The 21,196-nt window shown below is 35.3% G+C and overlaps 1 protein-coding gene across 3 annotated transcripts in view; it reads right to left on the reverse strand.

The window, feature by feature from the left end:
• Positions 1-4,644: 4,644 nt before the first annotated feature.
• The window catches only part of LOC116292995 (uncharacterized), a 33,125-nt gene continuing 16,573 nt past the window's right edge, over positions 4,645-21,196 (reverse strand). For 2 of the 3 annotated variants that reach the window (XM_089039608.1, XM_089039607.1), the window contains exons 2-11: positions 15,692-15,774; positions 12,319-12,642; positions 10,574-10,825; positions 9,752-10,012; positions 9,283-9,537; positions 9,033-9,086; positions 8,037-8,177; positions 7,603-7,627; positions 6,472-6,712; positions 4,645-5,635 (exon numbers count right to left, since the gene is read on the reverse strand). In XM_089039608.1, coding sequence (XP_088895734.1) covers positions 5,441-5,635; positions 6,472-6,712; positions 7,603-7,627; positions 8,037-8,177; positions 9,033-9,086; positions 9,283-9,537; positions 9,752-10,012; positions 10,574-10,825; positions 12,319-12,642; positions 15,692-15,764 — 1,821 coding nt within the window. In that variant the 5' untranslated portion in view covers positions 15,765-15,774 and the 3' untranslated portion in view covers positions 4,645-5,440. The remainder of the gene's footprint in view (positions 5,636-6,471; positions 6,713-7,602; positions 7,628-8,036; positions 8,178-9,032; positions 9,087-9,282; positions 9,538-9,751; positions 10,013-10,573; positions 10,826-12,318; positions 12,643-15,691; positions 15,775-21,196) is intronic. The other variant, XM_089039609.1, reaches the window with a different exon arrangement.

Below are 21,196 nucleotides of genomic sequence, written 5' to 3' on the forward strand. Positions count from 1 at the left end.
GTAACCTGTGAGTATCGTTATCAAGCGGTTTGTTTAACTCACGAAAGTACAAGATTAAAATAAGGAAACCAAATAATACTTTTATTTTCTAATGCATGAGTTAAGAAAGTAGTCGATTGCGGTAGTTGGTCGCTTTCGAGGGAAAAAGGCTACTAAAGGAAGGGTAGACCGATCTTAGTTTGTACAATAGTTATCAGTGGGTTGCCTGCTGTTGCAAAGCAGTCTAAAGCTGCGCATCTCGCCTTTTTTTCTTGTGAGTACGGTTACCTACAACATGCAAATGTTGCGCAAAAGTAACCAGGGTCTTGTAAGCATTATCCCAAGAGACCATCGAAGCACATGATACAGAGATTTCTTGTATAGTAATATATGTTACGCACGCGACAGTTACTTTATCAGACAGAATAATATTGCCTCAGTCAAGACCACAATAAAGACGAGCTTAGTAATATCTTAAAAATGAATTTGCTGAAAAATTTGCCTTATTTCGGTGAGTAAATGAATATTTTCTGAGTGATATACTTTCACTTCTTTGGCCACGTCTTAAACAAACCTGAATCGCAGGGTAATTTCATCAATATGCCCTTGTCTCCCATGACAATGTCTGACAGGCTTAAGAGTTATTGTTTTTCAGCGGGAAAATCGCCAAACAAAAAATTATGCAGATATGAATTTTCCGTTCAAGCTCGGACGACACTAATGCATCCATATCTATAGTTTCACACGCGCTTTTCCATACAGAAACGATCAAGACTTATCATCTGCGCATGCGAAAAACAGACATACCGATGTGAATGTAGCGTCGACGTTTTCAAAGCCACATTTTTTCGTCTGTTACCGCTTTAAGAGGCTTCAAAACGAAAATCGCCAACCATTTTCATGGGAAATACACTATGAACGTTACTACCCTTATAACATTAAATAACAAGTAGTTCAGCTCTGAGCCTGTGCATATTACAGGAAACCAAGTTTAAGCGTTTGGACGTTCTTGGTTTACGATAACAATAAATGAAAATCTACTTCTTTATTCACAAGCAGCTTATTGTGTTATAATCCTATGGAGCAGCTGATCTTGTCGCCGGGGCTAGAAGGGATACTAGCTTTACTACGCACTATTATCTGTGAATACTATGCAATGTTGAGATGATGTTGCGTCATACTGCCATGTTTCCTCATTATCTTCCCTTGCTAGATCAACTAACTTGACGCTGTTTCATTACTATATATATCTCAAGGGAGCGTGAGTCATATGGTTACACCGCAAGAATAATTTGTGCTTGAATGCCAAATGAATGCTTGAATGCCAAAAAAAATCTGAATTTTTGAGTATGATTTCCTTTCGTCCTTTACTACTCTCGGGCTCAAAGCTTCATTTTTTCTCATTTGACTTCTACGAATGCTCGTCTAATTCATATAGCTTTCTCTTATGACATGTTATGAAACACCATGACTTCTGAATATGTTTATTCTTATACTTTCGCAAGCCCTCTGCGTATATCTATACTGGAGCGCGGCGGACTTTGTCGCTCGTTGGCTGAATAGCACTGACACCAATATATCGATTCTTACCATAACAGGCTTCAAGATGAACGTTGATAGGTCCATGTGGAGTTTTCAGTAATGTAGTCTGTCTATTTCTGTTCTGCTTTCAGTCGACTTTTGATTTAGAATTTAAAAATATAGTACACTGCAATTCTGGTCTCAGATATTAACGCGTCTTCCTCACGCGTCAGCCATGTTTATTTTCATAAGAATATTAACCCTTGAAATTCAATATGGCTGCGTGTTTTTTGAAGTCATAACGTAACCAACAAACCAACTTGAATGTTGTTGAATGTTATTGTATTATTGTGTGTCTTTCTTTCCAATTATAACCACCAACTAAACAAGAAAACTACTCACAGAAATATAAACAATGTCTTCCGAAAACTACTGAATAAAACAAAGGGAATTTTGTTTTTGTTGGGTAATTTTCGGAAATTAAAACAATCGGCAACCCCCGTTTTTTTCATATTGTTCCATATTATCATTCATATGTATAACGAATATACGACGTACCCGTTATCAGTCAAACCATTTTTCCTATAAAACGATGTTCTGATTCGTTGTTGGAGGTATGAATTATCAAGAAGATTGAGAAACCGGAAAAGGCCTTGGCTTTAGGAGTTATATTTTTTCAGTCAGATAAATTGTAAATGATGAAGAAAAGAAACCTGATTTATCGTTTGATTAAATTACACAAATTTCGCGCGGGAAATGTATATAAGCATTTGGGATTTAAATAGTGTTTGTTTTTAAAGTGAAAATGATTTATGGATTGAAATAATTGCGAGAGAGTGGGGGGGTTTAAACAATAAAATATTAACAATCAGAGAGACGCGGTAAAATATATCATTTTCGAACTCGTACTATAATAATAATAATAATAATAATAATAATAATAATAATAATAATAATAAAGTTTATTTATTTATATATAGCGCTCATATCCATGAGCATGTCATATATATATGCTATACTGCTGTGTTGCTTAATTAATTTCCGGTTTTGCATTATAGTCTTTAGCGTATAAGAAATTTCACAAATACCTATGTTAAAGTAAAGAAAGCACAACTTCTCAACCAATATTAAATTTTAAGGACGTTCCCGTCAATACACGAATATCCTACACAACATCGTGGTTATCCTTGAGCAAAAGAGAGCTCAAAAAGGGAGTATTGTATTACGACTAATTATGTATTCATATGTTTGACAGATGTCTGCGGTATGAAAGTGAATTCGAATGCCGAAACTGAATATTTTTTTTACTTACGTCTACGTTCTTTTTTAGAAATGAAACTTGGTATATATCAAAACACTTATCGACTTGAGCCTCTGGAAATCAGTGTCGAGTGGTAAACGACTTGAACAGTATTACTATGAATTACTATTACTACTATTCCTATATAATATCTTTGTGAAAGTGAGGTGACCTTATTTTAGTTTCTTAGAAAATACGTTAAGAATGACCTTATGAAGTAAGAAGTACGAAGGACAGCGCATTAGCTACCACACCTAGCGTAGTCAGAAGATTACCGCACTAATTTAGTTTATATTATTATAACTCTAGATATAATTAATTAGTACATTATGGTAGCCTAATCTACTAGCACTAACCGACAGATAAATCATTATCTAGTGGATAATTCCATGCTGTTATCCAAAAGATTCATCAACTGAATAAGATCATATATTGTACGTCATGATTTGCATGCTTGTACATACATTATATCAGTTGTCTGTACCTCTTTTCGTTCACTCAAATATGTCGATTTTAATACACAGAAATTATTACATAGCGATATTTTAATGTAGCTACAATTTTATAACTTTCAAGCTAAACCTACACAACTAATACTCATGCTCTACATATATACATTACCTATACCTTGCTTCAAAAACAACTCCCTTTAGATGCAACTATATATGAATTATAAATTTAATTAAATATTGTGTTCTAAAAGACTTAGAATATTTAGAGACATTGAAAAATAAAATAATATTAAAAATAGGAATTTTGGTTCTCGATTTACTGACAACTATTCCTTTCTAATCTTATATTTTTACATTTTAGAAATGTTTTCCTTACTAACCATGTCATATCATTGCCCTGCAAATAAATGGTCGATCTGCTGTACTACAGCTGATAAGTTGTTGACATTTTTCCCTTTGATCAAAAGAACAGCTAATACAAACCATGGGCTGGGGAACTAAATCCTAATATATTTGCTCTAACCATAGTCCCTCTATTAACTATGCTCTAACAGTTATTGGTTTCGATACTCGAATGGTAACTAAATATTCAATCTAATACCTTCAACTATATTACCAATGTTTTGAATTCTAAGCACATACTTCCTTGCCCAGAAAGATCTGTGGCAGTCATATACTTTATTTTCTTTTTCTCCTTACATATTCCTACTTTAGAATCGTATTCGTATTTAAGCTCTCCCCGAAACTATCGCTTTTCCGTCGCTTCTTTGCTTCCTGAAGGAATAGGCGATTGATATAAAGAAAAAAAGATACTTACCTTGTCTTACTCCACGCGTAGTTTTACCTTCATCTGTGGGTCACAAGCAACACACCGTAGTACCATTCATTAAAATTATGCTAGACGTTTCTTGAAAATGCCCAGATCAACCGACGTAAAGTGTTTTCATATATTAATGCAAATTTGGACGACCACGTGGACATTTTAATATAAACCCCATAATGAAGAAATGGAAATGGGGAAGGGGGGGGGGGTGGAATTGGGGTGAGCAATTTGAATTCTTAGTCGTGGGGGGACTTCTAATGAAAGACCACTTAAGATAAACAATAGTCATACTACTATATAACTAAAAAAAACATTGAATAGAGAAGCAATATTTAGAATTATTAAAGTTTATTATTAGTATAAAGTATAAAAGGCGATAAATTTTTGGCTATAAGCTTCTTCGACCTATGTTGTCGATAATATTTTTTCTTTTTCTTTTTCTTTTTCTTTTTTTTTTTTCTTTTTTTTTTTTCTTCTTTTTAGAAGATTATTAGTTTATTCATTCATATATATACATATATATATATATATATATATATATATATATATATATTATATTATTACCTATTTTAGAAAATACAATTAAAAAGCTATAAAAATATTGCAATAAAATCCATAATCTAGTTACAATAAAATTGTCATTAGATGACATTTTGCTTTGGTAGCTTAAAATATACAGTATTTCGATCTGCCAGTCACCAATTGATACCTACAATGCCAATACAGATTAGATGAGATTGAAGGAATCTTCAAACGTTAAACATTAGGCATGAATTTTCTTTCTTAAAACTATATAAATATTAAAAAAGTGTAATTAATTAATTGCTTGAAGATGCCTGCATAAAGTGAGACTGTTACTTCAATTAAATAATATAAAATTAGGCCATCAAGACAAGTTGTAACAGCAGTTGAAACATGTAGATGTTTCTTTTTACGTATCATTCTGGACAGAAAAAATATATTTTTGGGTGACCAACTTTTTTGAAATATATGCTTACCTGATATTTAAAAAAACTCAATTCATAAAAACTTTACTCGAACTATTCGATAATAAATGCGGTATCGGCTCAGAACGTTTTTGTTGTAAGGCCTCAAACGCAAGTGTTCAAAGTCTCATATACTGTAACCAATGCGATATTCAAGCTGATTGGTTATCAAAAATATGAATTTTTATTTATTTAAAATCACACATTTCAGCATTTTTGAAAAACGAATTTGTACTTCTATTTCTATAAAGAAAGTTTTATTTCTTGTTTAATTTTAGCCTACAAGAAGGAAGGAAATTTGATTTCCAATTATAATTGCCTTCAGTTGCCAGGTTACCGTGTTCCCAAATATTTGCATAATCAATTACGGTCATAAATTTCAATACAGCCAAGGTATCCAAGATCCTCCCTGATCAACGCTGTCCACTCCATCTTCTTGTTCGTTACTGTTTTTGTTATCAGAGGTTTTTGGATCTTGATGGTTTATTAACAAACTTGAAGGATGTTTTGGATTGGACAAGTCAGCTGGTATCTCGTCATACAGAGGATTTAGTGGTATAACAGCCGATTTATCCTAGGTGTGAATAAATAATGTAAGCAAATCTCGTTGTTCACCAAGTGAATGATAAACCTTCAATTTCGGGTGTTTTGTGTTGCTCAGGGTAAGCCTCAATTTTATTTAGACTATTCATGTTTTCCAGGAACTCCGGAGAGGGAGGGTTAAGGGACTTAGCCCCCCTAATAGGTTACTATTATCAATAGACGTCATTTCCGGTAATAATTGAGTTTTGACGGAGAGAGAGAGAGAGAGAGGGGGGGGGGGGGGGGGGGGGGGGTTCAATTGAAATGCTCAGATATATTACTTTTAAAACTGTGTTGACAAGTTTTGACTTTAATTTTGCTAGTTGTATACTAATTGCCCCCCATTAATCTCCAACGAATGTCACGTGATTGATTGTAAGTCAATTATTTTGCCGCCACGTTGAATTACTTGTTGACTCTTAATTTATAAATATAATATTAACTTAATATAGATAAAATATTAACTTCACAACAAACTTCAACACTTTAAACCATATACTATTATATATATAAATACCAAGTAATTCTGCTCTTCTCGGCAAATGAATCAGAATAAAATACTGAACAAGCCAGTTATCTCAATTAACTTTCAATTAACGGAGACCAACGGACCAGCAGTCCAAAATTTTCTAAGGAAGAAAACTTTAAAACAATAAATATGTTGTAAATGTCGCTCAAAACACTCGAAAAATGCCCGAGTTAGTAAATCTGTAGTCAAGAAACAATAACAACAGTAATAGTATACGAACTCGAAAATGGTGTATTCAAAGTAATCCGAACATATTCATCTTAATTTTATTATTTTCCTAAAAAATAATGCAAACCAACCTTTTTGTTTTTATTGACTGTAGCATACACGGGTTCCACGTTAGATTTCACTTTTTTCGAACTGTTTGTCTCACCACTTGTTGGTTGTTGTGCTGTGTTAGGAGTGATTGCCGGTTTGTACCCAGTCTCTTCCACGGTGGCATAATCAGTATAGCTTGCAGATATGTTAATTACGCTTCTCACACGTATTGCATCAACTGGGTCTCCATACGGACTCTCCTCCATCGAGTGATTTTGCCTTCTAACAAAGTCGTGTGTTTATATCAGTGAGTCAATGTAAAAGTAATAACCAACATAACTAACTATTCTGGACCTTTCTTAAAAGTAATACAAAAAGAAATCACACTTTTCCTAAATGGAATTTGTGTCATTTCTTTTGTATTTCCATGATGTTATCCTTGCATTCACGATACTTTTAAAAAGGATCCATTTTTAATCAAGTAGTTAATCAGAATTAGTCGCCAACCAGCCAAAACCAATGAAACCTAAGTAATCGATGAATCAAATTTTAAAAAAGCTTTTGAAACTCGAAGAATCCTAGTCAAGTACAATGCACTGCGAGCGCAGAAAACAATGAAATGCTATGCAAAGCGTTTTTTTTTTTCTGCCAGGAAAAATGGTGGTTTGTAGGTGAACGTTGTGTTAACAACTCATGATTCGAGTCACTGTTGTCTTAGTCAGAACATAGTTAATAGAGGGGAATGGTTATGAAACCTATTGTTATATGTCTTTGTTCACTTTTTTCAAGCGTGACCGTGCATAATCCTTTGTTTTACCATTGTCTTACCATTGTTGGCAATGGCTGAGTGAACAGACAAAAACCTTTCTTTTGGCTGCTAGTTCAAGATACTTAAAGATTTATAAGAGATATTTGAATATTCCTTACAACAATCCCAAAGACAAAGTTTATGTTTACTTATTTTGCAAATTTGGACGAGCATAAATCAAACATTGTGCACGGTCAAGACCGGTTCAACATCAAATGCGAACAAAGACAGATAACAATAGGTTTCATAACCATTCCCCTCTATTAACTATGGTCAGAACCACTGATTGTTCTAAAGAACAGTCGGTTCTTTACTATTACATAACGCCATGTACTTATGAGAAGTAGAAATTGTCAGAACTTACGGGTTAGCAGGTATAGACTGTATACCTGGAAGTAAAAGGAAAAATATTACAGTCATGGCATGAAAATAGGTATTTTTCACTTATACATGTGTTACATTCCCATTAGTTAAACCTTATAAACGAGCAGTCGTGTTAAAATGAGCCACAGGATTAAAATGTGCACCTAGATACTGGTAAAAAAAGCGAATTATCTAATAGTGTTGACTGTTGCTGGATCTAATTCAAATATTCCTTAATATAGCAATTATTACAACCATGATCCCGCTTGTTGACCCCTTGAGCATGCGCTTCTAAAAGAAGCATGTATCCAACCCTATTTTAATGCTATTGTTTTGGGACGCTCAATGCAAGCGAATCCGCAAACGAATCCGGGAACTATTATTATTATTTGGCTTCAACTCCTGTCACGTATACTATATTTATTACTCACTTACCCTTATCGACGTCAGGTTTTGACTTTTTCCGTTTTCTTGAAAAGAGAATAAAAGCCAGTATTAACGCAACCGTGACCAGAGAGCAAGCGACCACTATGATTATGAGTAGCCAATCAGGACCAGAATGAAGAATGGATTCGTCTGAAATATCAAAGAAGCACAATCATATGTTATCATGTACTTATAAGTCATGTACTTGATACTAAAAGAATAGAATCAATTTGTAATTAAAGAAAGCCAAGTTAAGCTATTTTGTTCTGCGTTGTAGATAACCCGAGAGGCTAGCACTATCTTGTTTATGATCCCCTCAATATGTGTAGCTAGTCTCTTATATTTGTGTGATCCCCTTCTCACCTTGATACAAGACAATATTGTACAGCTTATAGTTATAGTTATATATTTATATAGCTTCATTTCTCAACATATGATTTACTTAAATCCTCCGAACCAAAACACGCTTGCCTAACCCTAGCTTCTTGAATATATTGGCTTTCTTCTTGGCCCGATTTGACACAACCGCTTGTTCCTTGGTTTCGATTCTTGGGTAGGGTCACGTGTTGCCCTTGTTGTATTTTAGCTACTCGGTTGCAATAGACCCTTTGCATGTGGCGTCAAAGTGTCTCAATTTGCAGGACAAAACAAAATAACTTCAATCTCTTGGGGATTGGGAACCTGTTGGTTTGTTTGCTGCAAGAGGCCCATTTTATAAGTATCCTTTGTTTTGAAAAATCCTTTCCACTCCACTACATGTAACAAAAGGCAACTACAAAAAATAATACTATAATATGAACTTTCTATATACATATAATAAGAGCTATTAGATTTCATACTGAAATGGTCGACTATGCTGTTGCTTGTGCTAAGATTCTCTTTTGTGATGTGAGCAACATTATACAAGCCATCCATCCTTCTATCCACCAGTTGCTCAATATACATGTAAGCCAGGCTATTACAGACAAAAAAATGATGATTATTTTGATCATATAGTAAACATACCACTATTTTTAGTTCCTATTTTCTTGCAAAATGAAACGGATTTGCGTTGAAAAGCTAAAAAAAAAAATAAATCAATACGACAAAAGAATTACCACAATCAAGCAATCTAGAGAGAAAATGAAATTAATCAGGCAAGCAGGCAAGCAGGCAAGCAGGCAAGCAGGCAAGCAGGCAAGCAGGCAAGCAGGCAAGCAGGCAAGCAGGCAAGCAGGCAAGCAGGCAAGCAAAAACCGCTCTGGTAATAACATACCTTCTACTGTTATTAAATGACTTTTGGCGTCTTTAACAACATTCGCTGCCACACAGTAGTACTGTGATGTACTATTCTTACAGTCTTCATTTTGTACGAGTAACGTTCCATTTGCCGCTTCAACGGTTGTATTTCTTAAATTGTCATAACAAGTAATATTTGGTCTTGGGGTCCCTGTGGCTTTGCATTGCAGTGAAATGCTATCGTTCTCCATTGTAATTCGATTGTCTGGATGGTGTACTATAGTTGGTGGTTCTGTGAATAGCGTATTTATAGATATAATTAGTTGTAAGTTTATATATTTAAGTATAAGTTACATTTAAATAATGCATTTTTTTTCTACTTTTCATTTCATTTTATTATTTATAAATAATTATAAATAATTAAAGTTACAGAATGAAAAGTAATGCTTATTAATTAATAACATTACTAACCATTTCAAATTATTTTATTTAGAATTGTAACTTACGATAGATTGGTATTGTGAGGGAATTTGCTATTTCTTGCCCATATTTGTTCTTCGCAATACAGCCGATAGTAAGATACGTTCCATTATTCGGTGTAGTAATCGTGACATTACCATCAGACGAGTTTACCATTGTTATATTTCCTTGTTTGATGTAGTAATTTGCTGGCGGAGATGCGTCTGCATTACAGAATACTTCAAATGTTTTATTTGCTGTTGCAAATTTCACATCCGATGTCAGCTTTGTATTAATTGGTTGATATTCTGTATAATAATAATGATAAGATAGCACAAGTCACAAGATATCGAAAACAAATTCTCAGGCTCGACGCTAAGACCATTCGATTGTTCAACCATCTGCCATGTTAAGCAAGTAAGCCCTATATAAGAATATTGATCTAAATAGCAGAAGGTACATACAGGTATCTTCTGTTTACTCTACCTTCCTCCCTGTTTAGCAAAATGATGTCTTTGCTACCTGATCACTAGCCAGCCGTATCTGATTGGCTGGAAACATTCAGCCAATCATCGATAGCGTGCAAGGCTGCATAATAGGGATACCTGCAGCGTTTTTCTTCTGCAGATAATATATTTATCGTGTATAATTTAACTTAAGGTAAAAAAAAAGACATTTCAAAAACGGTTTGTTTTCATTCATCGGCCAGTCAGTTAACTTCATTTTCATTTTTTTCTTTTTTCTTTTTCTATTTTTTTGTTAATTGTTCAAAATATAGATGATGATATCCAACAAATCCCTCTCTTGCTCTCTTTACAATGACACACAACATATCATGAGTGATTGCATTTTGCTATAAAGCCGCATACCTGTTACTTTAACAGACGTACAATTAGTCTCTTCCCCAAAACCGTTTAACACGTGACAGCAATAGTTTCCTCCTGATTCTTTACCAGTGATGTTGAATGACGTCACACTGGAATTAGCAATTGTTCTGTTCGTATCCTTGTGTGTCCATGTAACACGAGGTGCTGGATATCCAGAGGCATTACATTTTAATGTTATTGAATCTCCTTGTTTGCCAGAAAGGTGCAAGGTTAGATTCTTGATACGAGGCAAAGCTAAAAATAAAAATAAGGAGAAAATAAACATAGGTCTTGATCACACTAGTCAAGTGTAATAGCCGAATTCGATATTCTGATAGAGTTGTCAAGCACAAAACATCTCGAGTCGATGCTCCAGGAGAAACAATAATTTAATCTTAATTGTTCTTATGTTTCGCCGGAGCAAATTGTTTTGTGCTTGAAGGTGGCTAAACCAGAATATCGAACATTGACTACTATAGCGATTGGTAAAGCTGGCGAATATTTGTCATATAGAGCCTGTAAAGAATATGCGCTGCAACAGTTCAAGGATTTTTACGTATAATTTAATTTTCCTGATTTAATTCAATTTTTTTGAAGTTTCGTTTAATATATTTTTACTCGATCCATGATTTGGCTTTGTGAATTTCTGAACGCTTTGTTGTGGATATATCTAACTATTATTAAGTCGTTCTTTCTTCATTGATTTCTTTTGACGATATAGTAAATTGTTTTATGTTCGTATCCTGAAAGCGTAGGTCTTAAGAACTAAACTTAGGGTTTGTCGTCCATTAAACATGCTGGGGTATGCAAAAATAAATTCAATATTTAACAATAATTCGCCTAAAGCGAAGTGAATATCGGGGAATGATAACCGAAACGAAGTTGAGGTTATTATTCCCGATATTCACTGAGCCTGAGAGGTGAATAACTGTTTTAGTATATCACACAGGTGATTCTTTCAAATAAGAAAAAAAGAAGAAGATAAAAGGCACATTTAAAATTAAGAAACAGCAATAAAGCGGCTTGCCGCCATTTTGGATTATCGCTGACGTTTCTCGACCAATCAGTAATCACCTGTGTATTTATACTAAAACGTTTTACTCTCCTATAAAGCCATTGTAATTCTTCATTTATTCAAGGGAAGGTCAAAACTGGCAAAGATACTGGAAACCAAGTAATTATACCTAGAGAATTTTTAGTATCTTTGCGGCATGACTTTGGATTTGATTTAATTTAATTATTTTTTATGTTTATTTTCTTAGTATCATTTGGACATTTTCCGCTCTTTCAATAAACGTTAGCTATTTGTCAGACCAGATGGCTTGTTTTGTCCTTCGACAATTTATGTACGCTTCAAAATATCACTGTACCAGCCCTCACTGAAATCCTTTAAATTATCTTCAATGTGAATGTTAGAAGAATAAAGGTGATTTTTAAACAGTATCCTTCTTTCTACGGAATTCGATCCCAAATGTCTTGTATAATCTGCGAATGAAATTTGCAAAAAGCCATCCACAACATTACAAATGCAGATAGACTGTCAATCACTTTGAGGGACTTTGTCCTATATCAAAAAAGCAAACTTAGATCGCTAACGAATCTTCTACAACGTCTCCAGCAAAACGGAAGCACAGTGCCGGCTATTGCACATCAAAGCCAAGATCTGGCGCATACGCAGACACATTTTATTAATCATACTATCCAGCATTCAGTGTCGATCCAGAAGTGTTGAATTATCAACTACTCACCAAATATGACGAGGAATGTGCATGTCTTATTTATATCACCACGATCACATTCAACCTCACAGCAATACGATCCACTTTTATCTTTATCAACATCAGGGATGATAACTGTCACATTTGATCCACCAATAACAGAGAAATGAGGAACTATATTTTTCAATGGATAATAATTTGGTTGATTTCGGTGTCGAGAGAATAGATGTCTATTGTTGTAATAGATTCTAGAGGAACCAAAGTCATTACATTCGTAATACCAATTGATGTGAACAGTAGAACCAACATGTCCTTTCGTCCTCTGCGAAGGTAGTGAAATCCACTTGAACCCATCTGTTGGACACAACGTTTAAACATTAAATAATGTGATTTACTTTGTATGTCATATCTTAATACTGGGATACCTGTGATAGACCAGTCGTAAAATGCATTCGGTTTTTTTTCCTGATTCCTCCTCTACAAAATGGACTAGTACCCAGTATGCATTGCGGCATCGATCAATGGGGAGCATTATTGACGCTTTCATATTCTAGACTGATAGGATCAAGAAGAATTGAACCCGGCTAGAGCCAATCAGAAATCTTATCTTAGGTGACGGAACAACGATTCTGCCGCTGTTTCTCAGACGGTTGTAATTTCGAGGAAATTATACCGGCTGAACGCAGGCTAAATGCAACATTGTTTAGTAGTGGAAAAAATGGCAGAGCCTGCAACTCTTTCAGAATTAGAGGGATAACACTTTAAGGGGGGACTTCATTAAGTCAATCCTTTTCTGTGAAACATTCCCTTATATTTTGGCTAACATTGCAAACTCAGTACAGCTGTATGTACTACCGCGAGTCTGTGCATGACACAGGCAGCCCAGTGAACGCCTATAGGGCGTCTTAGTTCTTCTAGGTGCGCAACCTTTACAGTACATGTAAAACTTATGTGAAAGTCGTTTAAATAAACCTTCAAAGTAGATCTGCACACTGCAATAACATCCCATATTTTGATAATGCATGGCATGTAATGCCTACTTTGTCAACTGGTATTATCGGAAGCTCACCTGAACTGTACTACATGCATAATAAAACATAACAAGCCGCAAGCCGAATTTTAGGACACACGGTAGGATACCAATGTTACCATAGTAACGACCGCAAAGTCCGCAAAGTGTTGACCAGATTTGTATCGAAGTGTTTGTAAATCTTCATGAGCTAGAAAGCAATCAGTCAGCGTCTTCAAGTTTATTCTTGAATGCTTGGATTTCAATTTTATTAGATTATTCCTTATTTGGTTGTTACCGCAATGAGACTCCGCGCCAAATTCGAAATTATATCCGCACTTCTTGTTTTTGAGCTCAGAAGTTTAACACTGGGTTTAACTATGCTTGGTTTAATATTAATCTAAGAACTAGTACCTCCAGTGTATTCCGACACAATTTTAATATCGGGAAACTGAAAGACTTGGATGTATAAGGATTTCTTCTTCTAAGGTTACCGGCTTAATGGCCAACATTGTCCAAAGACACAACTCACTGCTGCAGATAAGAAATATTCCCGCCATCTTATATTATAGTTCCGAGATCAGGCGGGAAGTGATTTCGTCCTCAACAGGCTTAAAATCTCGATTAAACAAAACCTTTTTTTCGGGTTAATGCAACAAATATATATTTTTTTAGTACAAACCACTTTTTTGCGATCCAGATTCCCAAACAAGCTTGAAGAATCATTGCTCCATAGACGAAGAACACGAGTGAACTTTCGGCCTCGTCAAAGGCACTTCTGAGCTAACACTTTGCGGACTTTGCGGTCGTTACTATGGTAACATTGGTATCCTAGCGTGTGTCCTAAAATTCGGCTTGCGGCTTGTTATGTGACATCACACTCATTAACATATTGGAAGTATGAACCTTGATATCTTTTAAAAAGATGCATCACTCAAATCATATGAAACTATTTTACCATTCATATATCTGAAAAATTCTGACATTTATCGGATATATATACTTATATATATGTCCCCATTTTTATTTTGTCTTTCCTGGATTAGTATTTACAGTTGAGCGTTACACTACAACAATGACGGATTAAATATGCTCATATGTAAGTCCGTGCGCCCCAGAAGAAGGGAATAATTATTTTATCGTGGAATGGAGTTGCCTTTGTTCAAGATCAGTAAATAGGGGTAACACACAACAGGCAGAACGAAGCCTGGTAGTGGATGAACAAATAATGAATGGTGAGATGAAACAAAGAACGCAGCTCACATGTAGAATAATACACCTTGTTCATCATAATCCATGCTTTCTTTGTTTTTGTTATTTTATCCAATCCCAAGCTTCGTTCTACCAGTGGACACCGACCCGTAAATAGAACAGTACAGTTGCTAACCTTCGCACTGTCAGCTTCTGAAGATTTGAATTGCGTTTTTTTTTACTTCAATCAATTATTGTCTACAGCAAAGATTGAAGATGGCGCATTGTTTTTTATAAATTTGGCTACTACAAATCTTCACAATCAATTGCGATAACCTTGAGAATCTCTCTTTCTACAGTAAATACAGCAGTTAGACAATACAAAATCATTGAGGTTATTGGTGCGGTATACCGGTCAAAAATACACTCGTTTTACTCTTCGTTTCGTTTTATTTACCTGCGTTAGAGTTCAGTCCTAATTAATAAAGGAAAGATTACAATTTAACGATAAGACAGAAAACGATTAAAGCAGACAGAAAGCAAAAGAAAGAGAAAAAATACTTACAAAACGATGTGTAACTTAAGCCGGTCGACGTTGAACTGAAAAATTACTAATTGAGCTTGAGTGAGCTTAGCTTTGTCTAAATTATGCACATATTTGAAGTGCAATTGGAAAATTCCAATCTAGCACTAACAGGGTTTCAAGAGCGGACTTCATTAATTCCCCCATGAGAGTAAAACAAATAAGGTTATGTAACTGTTTTACTTATACTGATCTTGAACAAAGGCAACCCCATTCCACGATAAAATAACCATTTTCTTTCTTCTGGGGCGCACCGCGGACTTATATGAACATTGATTTAGTCGGTCATTGTTGTAGTGTAACGCTCAACCGTATATACTCGCCAAGGCAAGACAAAAGAGAATTGGGGACATATATATAAGTATATGTATACACTCGATTGCAGAAACGTTGTAGTATACATTTAATACATTTATACAAATATCTAAAGAGATGCATAATGCAAAATTACCTTTTTCAACGCTTAAAACCATAGTGATGGAAAACCCGAAAAAAAAATCAAAGATGATATCCCATAATTTCTGATATACTTTTGATATACTTATATATACGTACAAAAGGATCAGAATCTCTGCATATCGCTGTATATATATGTTTTTTTTTTCTTCTTATAGCCTTACCTGAAAACTTAATATACATTTGAAGACCGATCAAAGGAAAGAAAAGGCGGTAGGTCAGCATAAAACCGTTCATCTTCTTTATCCTAAAGAAAATAATTAAACTGAGATACTTTTTATAGAATATTAACAAGAGAAAATGATTTTAGAGAATTCGAAGGAATCCCCGCGTGCACAATCATGAGAACTCTTTTTCAAAATAAGTGAGCAAACAGAAAAACAAACGATGGCAAATGTGATTCTTAAAGTAACATCAAACGATGCCTGTATGGTTAAGCATCAACACTAGAGATTCCTTGTTAGTTCATTTTCACTTGGTATCAACGCCAACCGGTAGGCTCAGTTGGTTGAGCATCGGAATTGCTAAGGTACGGTGGCCCACAGGGGACATGCAGCAAACAATAAAGTTGCTGCATATTTATATAATTTGCTGCAAATAAAAAATAATTGCTGCCAATATTAAACAATTTGAAGCAAATAAAAAATAATTGCTGCCAATATTAAACAATTTGAAGCAAATAAAAAAAGTTGCTGCAAATAAAAAAATTGTTGCTGCAAATAAAAAATCAAAATGTGATTAACCGCTCTAACTTGTGGTTTCTAAAAACCGAAATAGAATGAATGGCCATAAACTTTTAACCAATTTGGAGACCTTTGAGAGCGGTGACAGGCGAAAAGGCGGTTTTTGAAAAAGTTGACGTTTACATTAGTGCGTCTGTTTCTCGCATGTGCAAGATGATTAATGCTCCCACGTGTCGGTATGGCAAGCGCAAACGGTTATTCTGTTAAAAGCGCTGACACCTCTAGATAATCTATAACATGGATGGATATTTCACTACACTGTTATTTTTCAGGAGTTGATATAACTCTATCAAAAGAGTTAAAGTTACTCTACAGAGTGGAGTAACTTGAAAGAGAGTTAAATCTACTCTACAATGGGAGTAATTTTAACGCTTCCAAGAGTAAAATGTATTCCTCCAAGAGTAAATTTAACTCTTTGGAAATGACGAACAGTTGAACATTACTATAAAGAGTACATCATCAATAATGGAGTAGATTTAAGGCTATTTTTAGATAAAAAAGATAAACCATGCTGTTTTTAATTCATGTTTGACGGAAACAACCAGAGTAAGTTTGACTCTATTTTTGGAGTTAAATTGACGGGAGTTGTTTCAACTCCTTTCGTTAATGCGACCTTAGAGTAATTTTAACTCTGACGTATCGTACACAAATCTATAATTTGCCTGTAGCACTCGACTTCTTTCTTTAAGTTTCACAAGGGAAAAAGCATATGCCGTTTTCATTTTTTTGGCTTTTTTGTGGGTCAAATTGTCCATTCTCTGCACGATCGTACCGATGGTAAAGTTCTTGGCGCTCCTCGCTCGTCAGATCAACTTCACTTGCGCTAGAGCACTCAAACACTTCCAGAGTCGTCATCTTATGAATCGTGTTGTGTATCTTTCGTGATGAAGTGCTTGCGAATCAGATGTTTCTTAAAAAGAGAACATTTTTGTAGGTCTTCGCACAAGATCTATACCACACAGGACATGAAGGTTAGACTCGTTAGACCACGTGCACATTACATGCTTGTATCAACTTTTCTTGATCGTGATTGGTGGATCTTACATCGGCAATGCCAGGGATGTTTTTGGACTATGACCTGGTATAGAGTATCACTATTTCCCGCAGCAACGTACTGAAACTTGGAATTGGAAAGTGCTTGTCTCGGGGTTTTGAAGTTTAAAACCAGCCTTAAACCCATTGAATTGTTATTTCAAAAGTAACTTTTGTGGTAATGGATGACTTACTTTCAAATGATTCAATATATTGTGCAGGTAAATTACTATTTTGTTTGTATTATTTAGATCAGAAAGTTTAAACTTAAGTTTGTTTTGTTAATAATGATAGAAATTGAAAGCTTTCGGTGTTCTGTAACTGCAAAGCGATGCTCTTATTTAAGCTTAAGCATCCTTGTATATTGCTGAGTATGATAAATCATTAATAATAGCTTTTTTTGTCCTCTCGTAGGTTATGGGTGCTGAATTATTGTATGATGCTTTGGCGGTTGTAATGATCTTCGACAGATGGGTTTGAGTTGGTAGCTATACAACAGTGAAATGATTTTGGTTTTGTGCATATCTGTGAAGACATAAGACGGTTTTCATCTGTGCCCGTATTATTAAATACAAGTTTCAAAACAAACTCGAAATAAGATTCTGAATAATTAACTGAACCTTCTAGCCTTGATAGGAACGTATTAGCTGGTTTGACTGTTACTGAAAAATGAAGAAGTATGAGTAGAGATTGTGTCATGCAGTGAACGCAGGCGACATAAAATGTTGTTATTAAATATACTTATCAATTCGGCATTACTGGTTGTAACTATATTGCTGTATTGTTAGTAAATTATCATATGTAATAAAAAAATTTTTTAACCAAATGTAGTTTTGTAGTCATTTGTGTTATTATTCTTCAACGTACAGTGGGAATTGATGAAGCTTAAAAAGTAAGAAAAAATCTACTCCTGAAAAGGTGTAAATTTTACTCCTTTGAAAGGTGACAAACAGGGGATTATAACAACTCCGAAAGGATAAATTTGACTCTGTTAGGGAGTTCAAAACAACTCCCATGTAGAGTAGAAGTGACTCTTTCATGGGAGTAAACGTTGCTCTTTCATGGGAGTAAATTTTACTCTTGGAAGGGAGTTAAATCAGTGGAGTTAAAGTTACTCCAAAAAAGGAGTTATCCTGTACCTTTTTTTTCTACTCCACTTTTGGAGTTATATCAACTCCTAAAAAATAACAGTGTACACACTCTTATCTGAATACTATGCAATTTTGAGGTGAATGTTGCGTCATACTGCCATGTTTCCTCGTTATCTTACCTTGCTAGAACAACTTACCTGACGGCTGGTCATTACTATATATATCGCAAGGGAGTTTACACCGCAAGAATAATTTGTGCTTGAATGTCAAAACGCCTTTGTATCTGAATTTCCGAGCATGATATGATATTCTTTTTGTCCTCACTACTCTCTGGCTCAAGCTCCATTTTTTCTCATTTGACTTTTACAAATGCTCGTCTACTTCATATAGCTTTCTCGTATGACATGTTATGAAACTATGGCGTACGATCCCTGCCAAAATTCGTGCTTTGAATTTGACATTCAAGTTTTAAATTCAACATACAAATTTTACACTCGACATTCAAGTTTCGAATTTTACGCTCAAGTTTTATATTCTACATTCATGTTTTAAATTCGACATGCAAGTTTTATATTCTACATTCATCTTTTAAATTTGACATGCAAGTTTATACAGCGTTCGAGAATTTATAACTCTTCCTTTGTATCTTAGAAGAAGTAGGCCAAAAGGAAAGGTACAAACGGGACATTAAGTCCCATGCAAGGCACCCTCCAGATAAAACCTAAAAATTATCCTTAAGAAAAAAATGAAAAAAAACAAAAACAAAAACAAAAACAAAAAACAAAAACAAAAAAACAATAACTAGACATACAATAAGCTACTGTTGCCAATGGCAACCACAACTGCGGGCCAGGCCCCAAGTACAAATATTATTGGCGTCAAAAATATTGAACAGTTCGTCTTTATAGACTTTAATGTTAGCGGCCTTAAAGGTCTTTATACTTAGAAAGTCAGTTGCTTGTATTGATTTCCAAATCAAATTCCATAATTTAATACTATATATATCAATATCTATATGGCCATATAATGCCTTATAAAGAAGAACTAAATCTTTGACCTCGCGGTCATAGGTAAGTGGTAGCAAATCCAATTTGATCAGTCTTTCTTTATATGAAAGTTCGCTTTGTTTAAGTTGTAATATCCAGCGTGTAGCTCTTCTCTGCACTCTTTCAACTTTTTGCTTTAAGGTTGAGCGGCTAGGGGACCACACTTCGGTTGCATAGCTCATTTGGGACTTCACAAGTGCCAGGTACAGAGTTCTTCTAACGTTGACGTCAGTTAACATCGGACACGTACAAGACCAAGCAGCTTATTCGCTTTAGCAGTAACCATAAGAACTTGATTTTCCCAAGTCGATTTACTTGTTACCATGACACCAAGATCTTTCTCCTTATTGACATGATCTAAGTCCACATTGCCTAGATGGTAGTTATAACCCACTGGATTTTTCTTGCGTGTTACGGTTAGGGCCTTGCATTTTGATGTGTTAAAGTTGATATTGTTGTGGAGTCTCCAAGAGTCAAGGTTCGTTAATGCTGTCTGCAGTTGTTCCGCATCAAAATATGTTGAAATGCTTCTATACAGTTTGGTGTCGTCAGCATAAAGGGCTGCCAGAATTCCATCAGGTAACGCATCAGGCAGATCATTAATGAATATAACAAAAAGTATTGGGCCAAGCAGACTTCCTTGAGGCACCCCAGAAGATACAGGGGCCCAGCTAGAGGAGACTCCATCTATAACCACTCTCTGCTGTCTGTCATGTAGGTAATTCTTCAGCCAATCATGTAGATGTCCGACCACTCCATATCTCTTAAGTTTGTCAAGAAGGATAGCGTGGTCCACAGAGTCAAATGCATTGGCAAAGTCCAGATACAAGATGTCTGTTTGAATGTTGTTGTCCAGGTTTTTGCCAATGGAATGTAAGGCTGTTAGTAGCTGTGAAACGCAAGAGCGGTTTCGCATGAACCCATGCTGTAAAGGCTAGATAAAGTTTTTTACACGTTCGTAGAGTCGCTTTCCAACACAGCGCTCGAGCACGTTACTTATGAGGCATAGTAGGGAGATCGGTCTATAATTAGAAGCTGGCTCCTTATTTTTACTTTTATGAACTGGTGTTACGTTGGCCTTTTTCCACTCTTTAGGCAAACAGGCTGATCTAATAGAGGTGTTGAACATCATGCAAACGCTCGGCGCGATCTCATTAGCGCATTCTTTTAAAACTCTGGCTGGGATTCCATCGGGACCACAGCCTTTCGTGATGTCAAGGTCTCTTAAACATTCAGCAACTTCATTAAGTGATATAGTTAATTCAGACAATAGCGGGATAGCAGACACTTGATCGGGAATATTTAAGCTACTAGTGTTTATGTTTGTAGTCGACGCTGGTCTGAAGACAGAGGAAAAATACGAGTTGAATAATTCTGCCTTTTCTGCCGAGCTGGTTGCGGTAGTGCCATTGTAAGTGATAACACTTGGCTTTCCACGAGAGTGCAGGATTGCCTTATGGTAACTCCAGAACAATTTTGGGTTGTCTTTGAATGAAGACTCGATTTTCTTCAAGTAGTCTCGATGTTTTGCTCTAATAATATGTTTGACGTTCTGGCTTAGAGTACGCAGTTTCATCTTATTGGATTCTGTTCTCTTCCGCCGATATTTTCGCAGTGCTGTGTATTTCTTCCGTAAACTGTGATTGACTTCGGAGTCTATCCAGGGAGGTGAGTTAGTATCTTTGATTGTTTTAACAGGAATACACTTCTCGACAGCAGTAAGAAATAGATCTTTCCAAAAGAGCCAGTATTCGTCA

The sequence above is a fragment of the Actinia tenebrosa genome, unplaced genomic scaffold, assembly GCF_029948245.1.
Source record: "Actinia tenebrosa isolate PJP-AT-01 unplaced genomic scaffold, QUT_ActTen_1.0 PGA_scaffold7__59_contigs__length_16204524, whole genome shotgun sequence".
NCBI lineage: Eukaryota > Metazoa > Cnidaria > Anthozoa > Actiniaria > Actiniidae > Actinia > Actinia tenebrosa.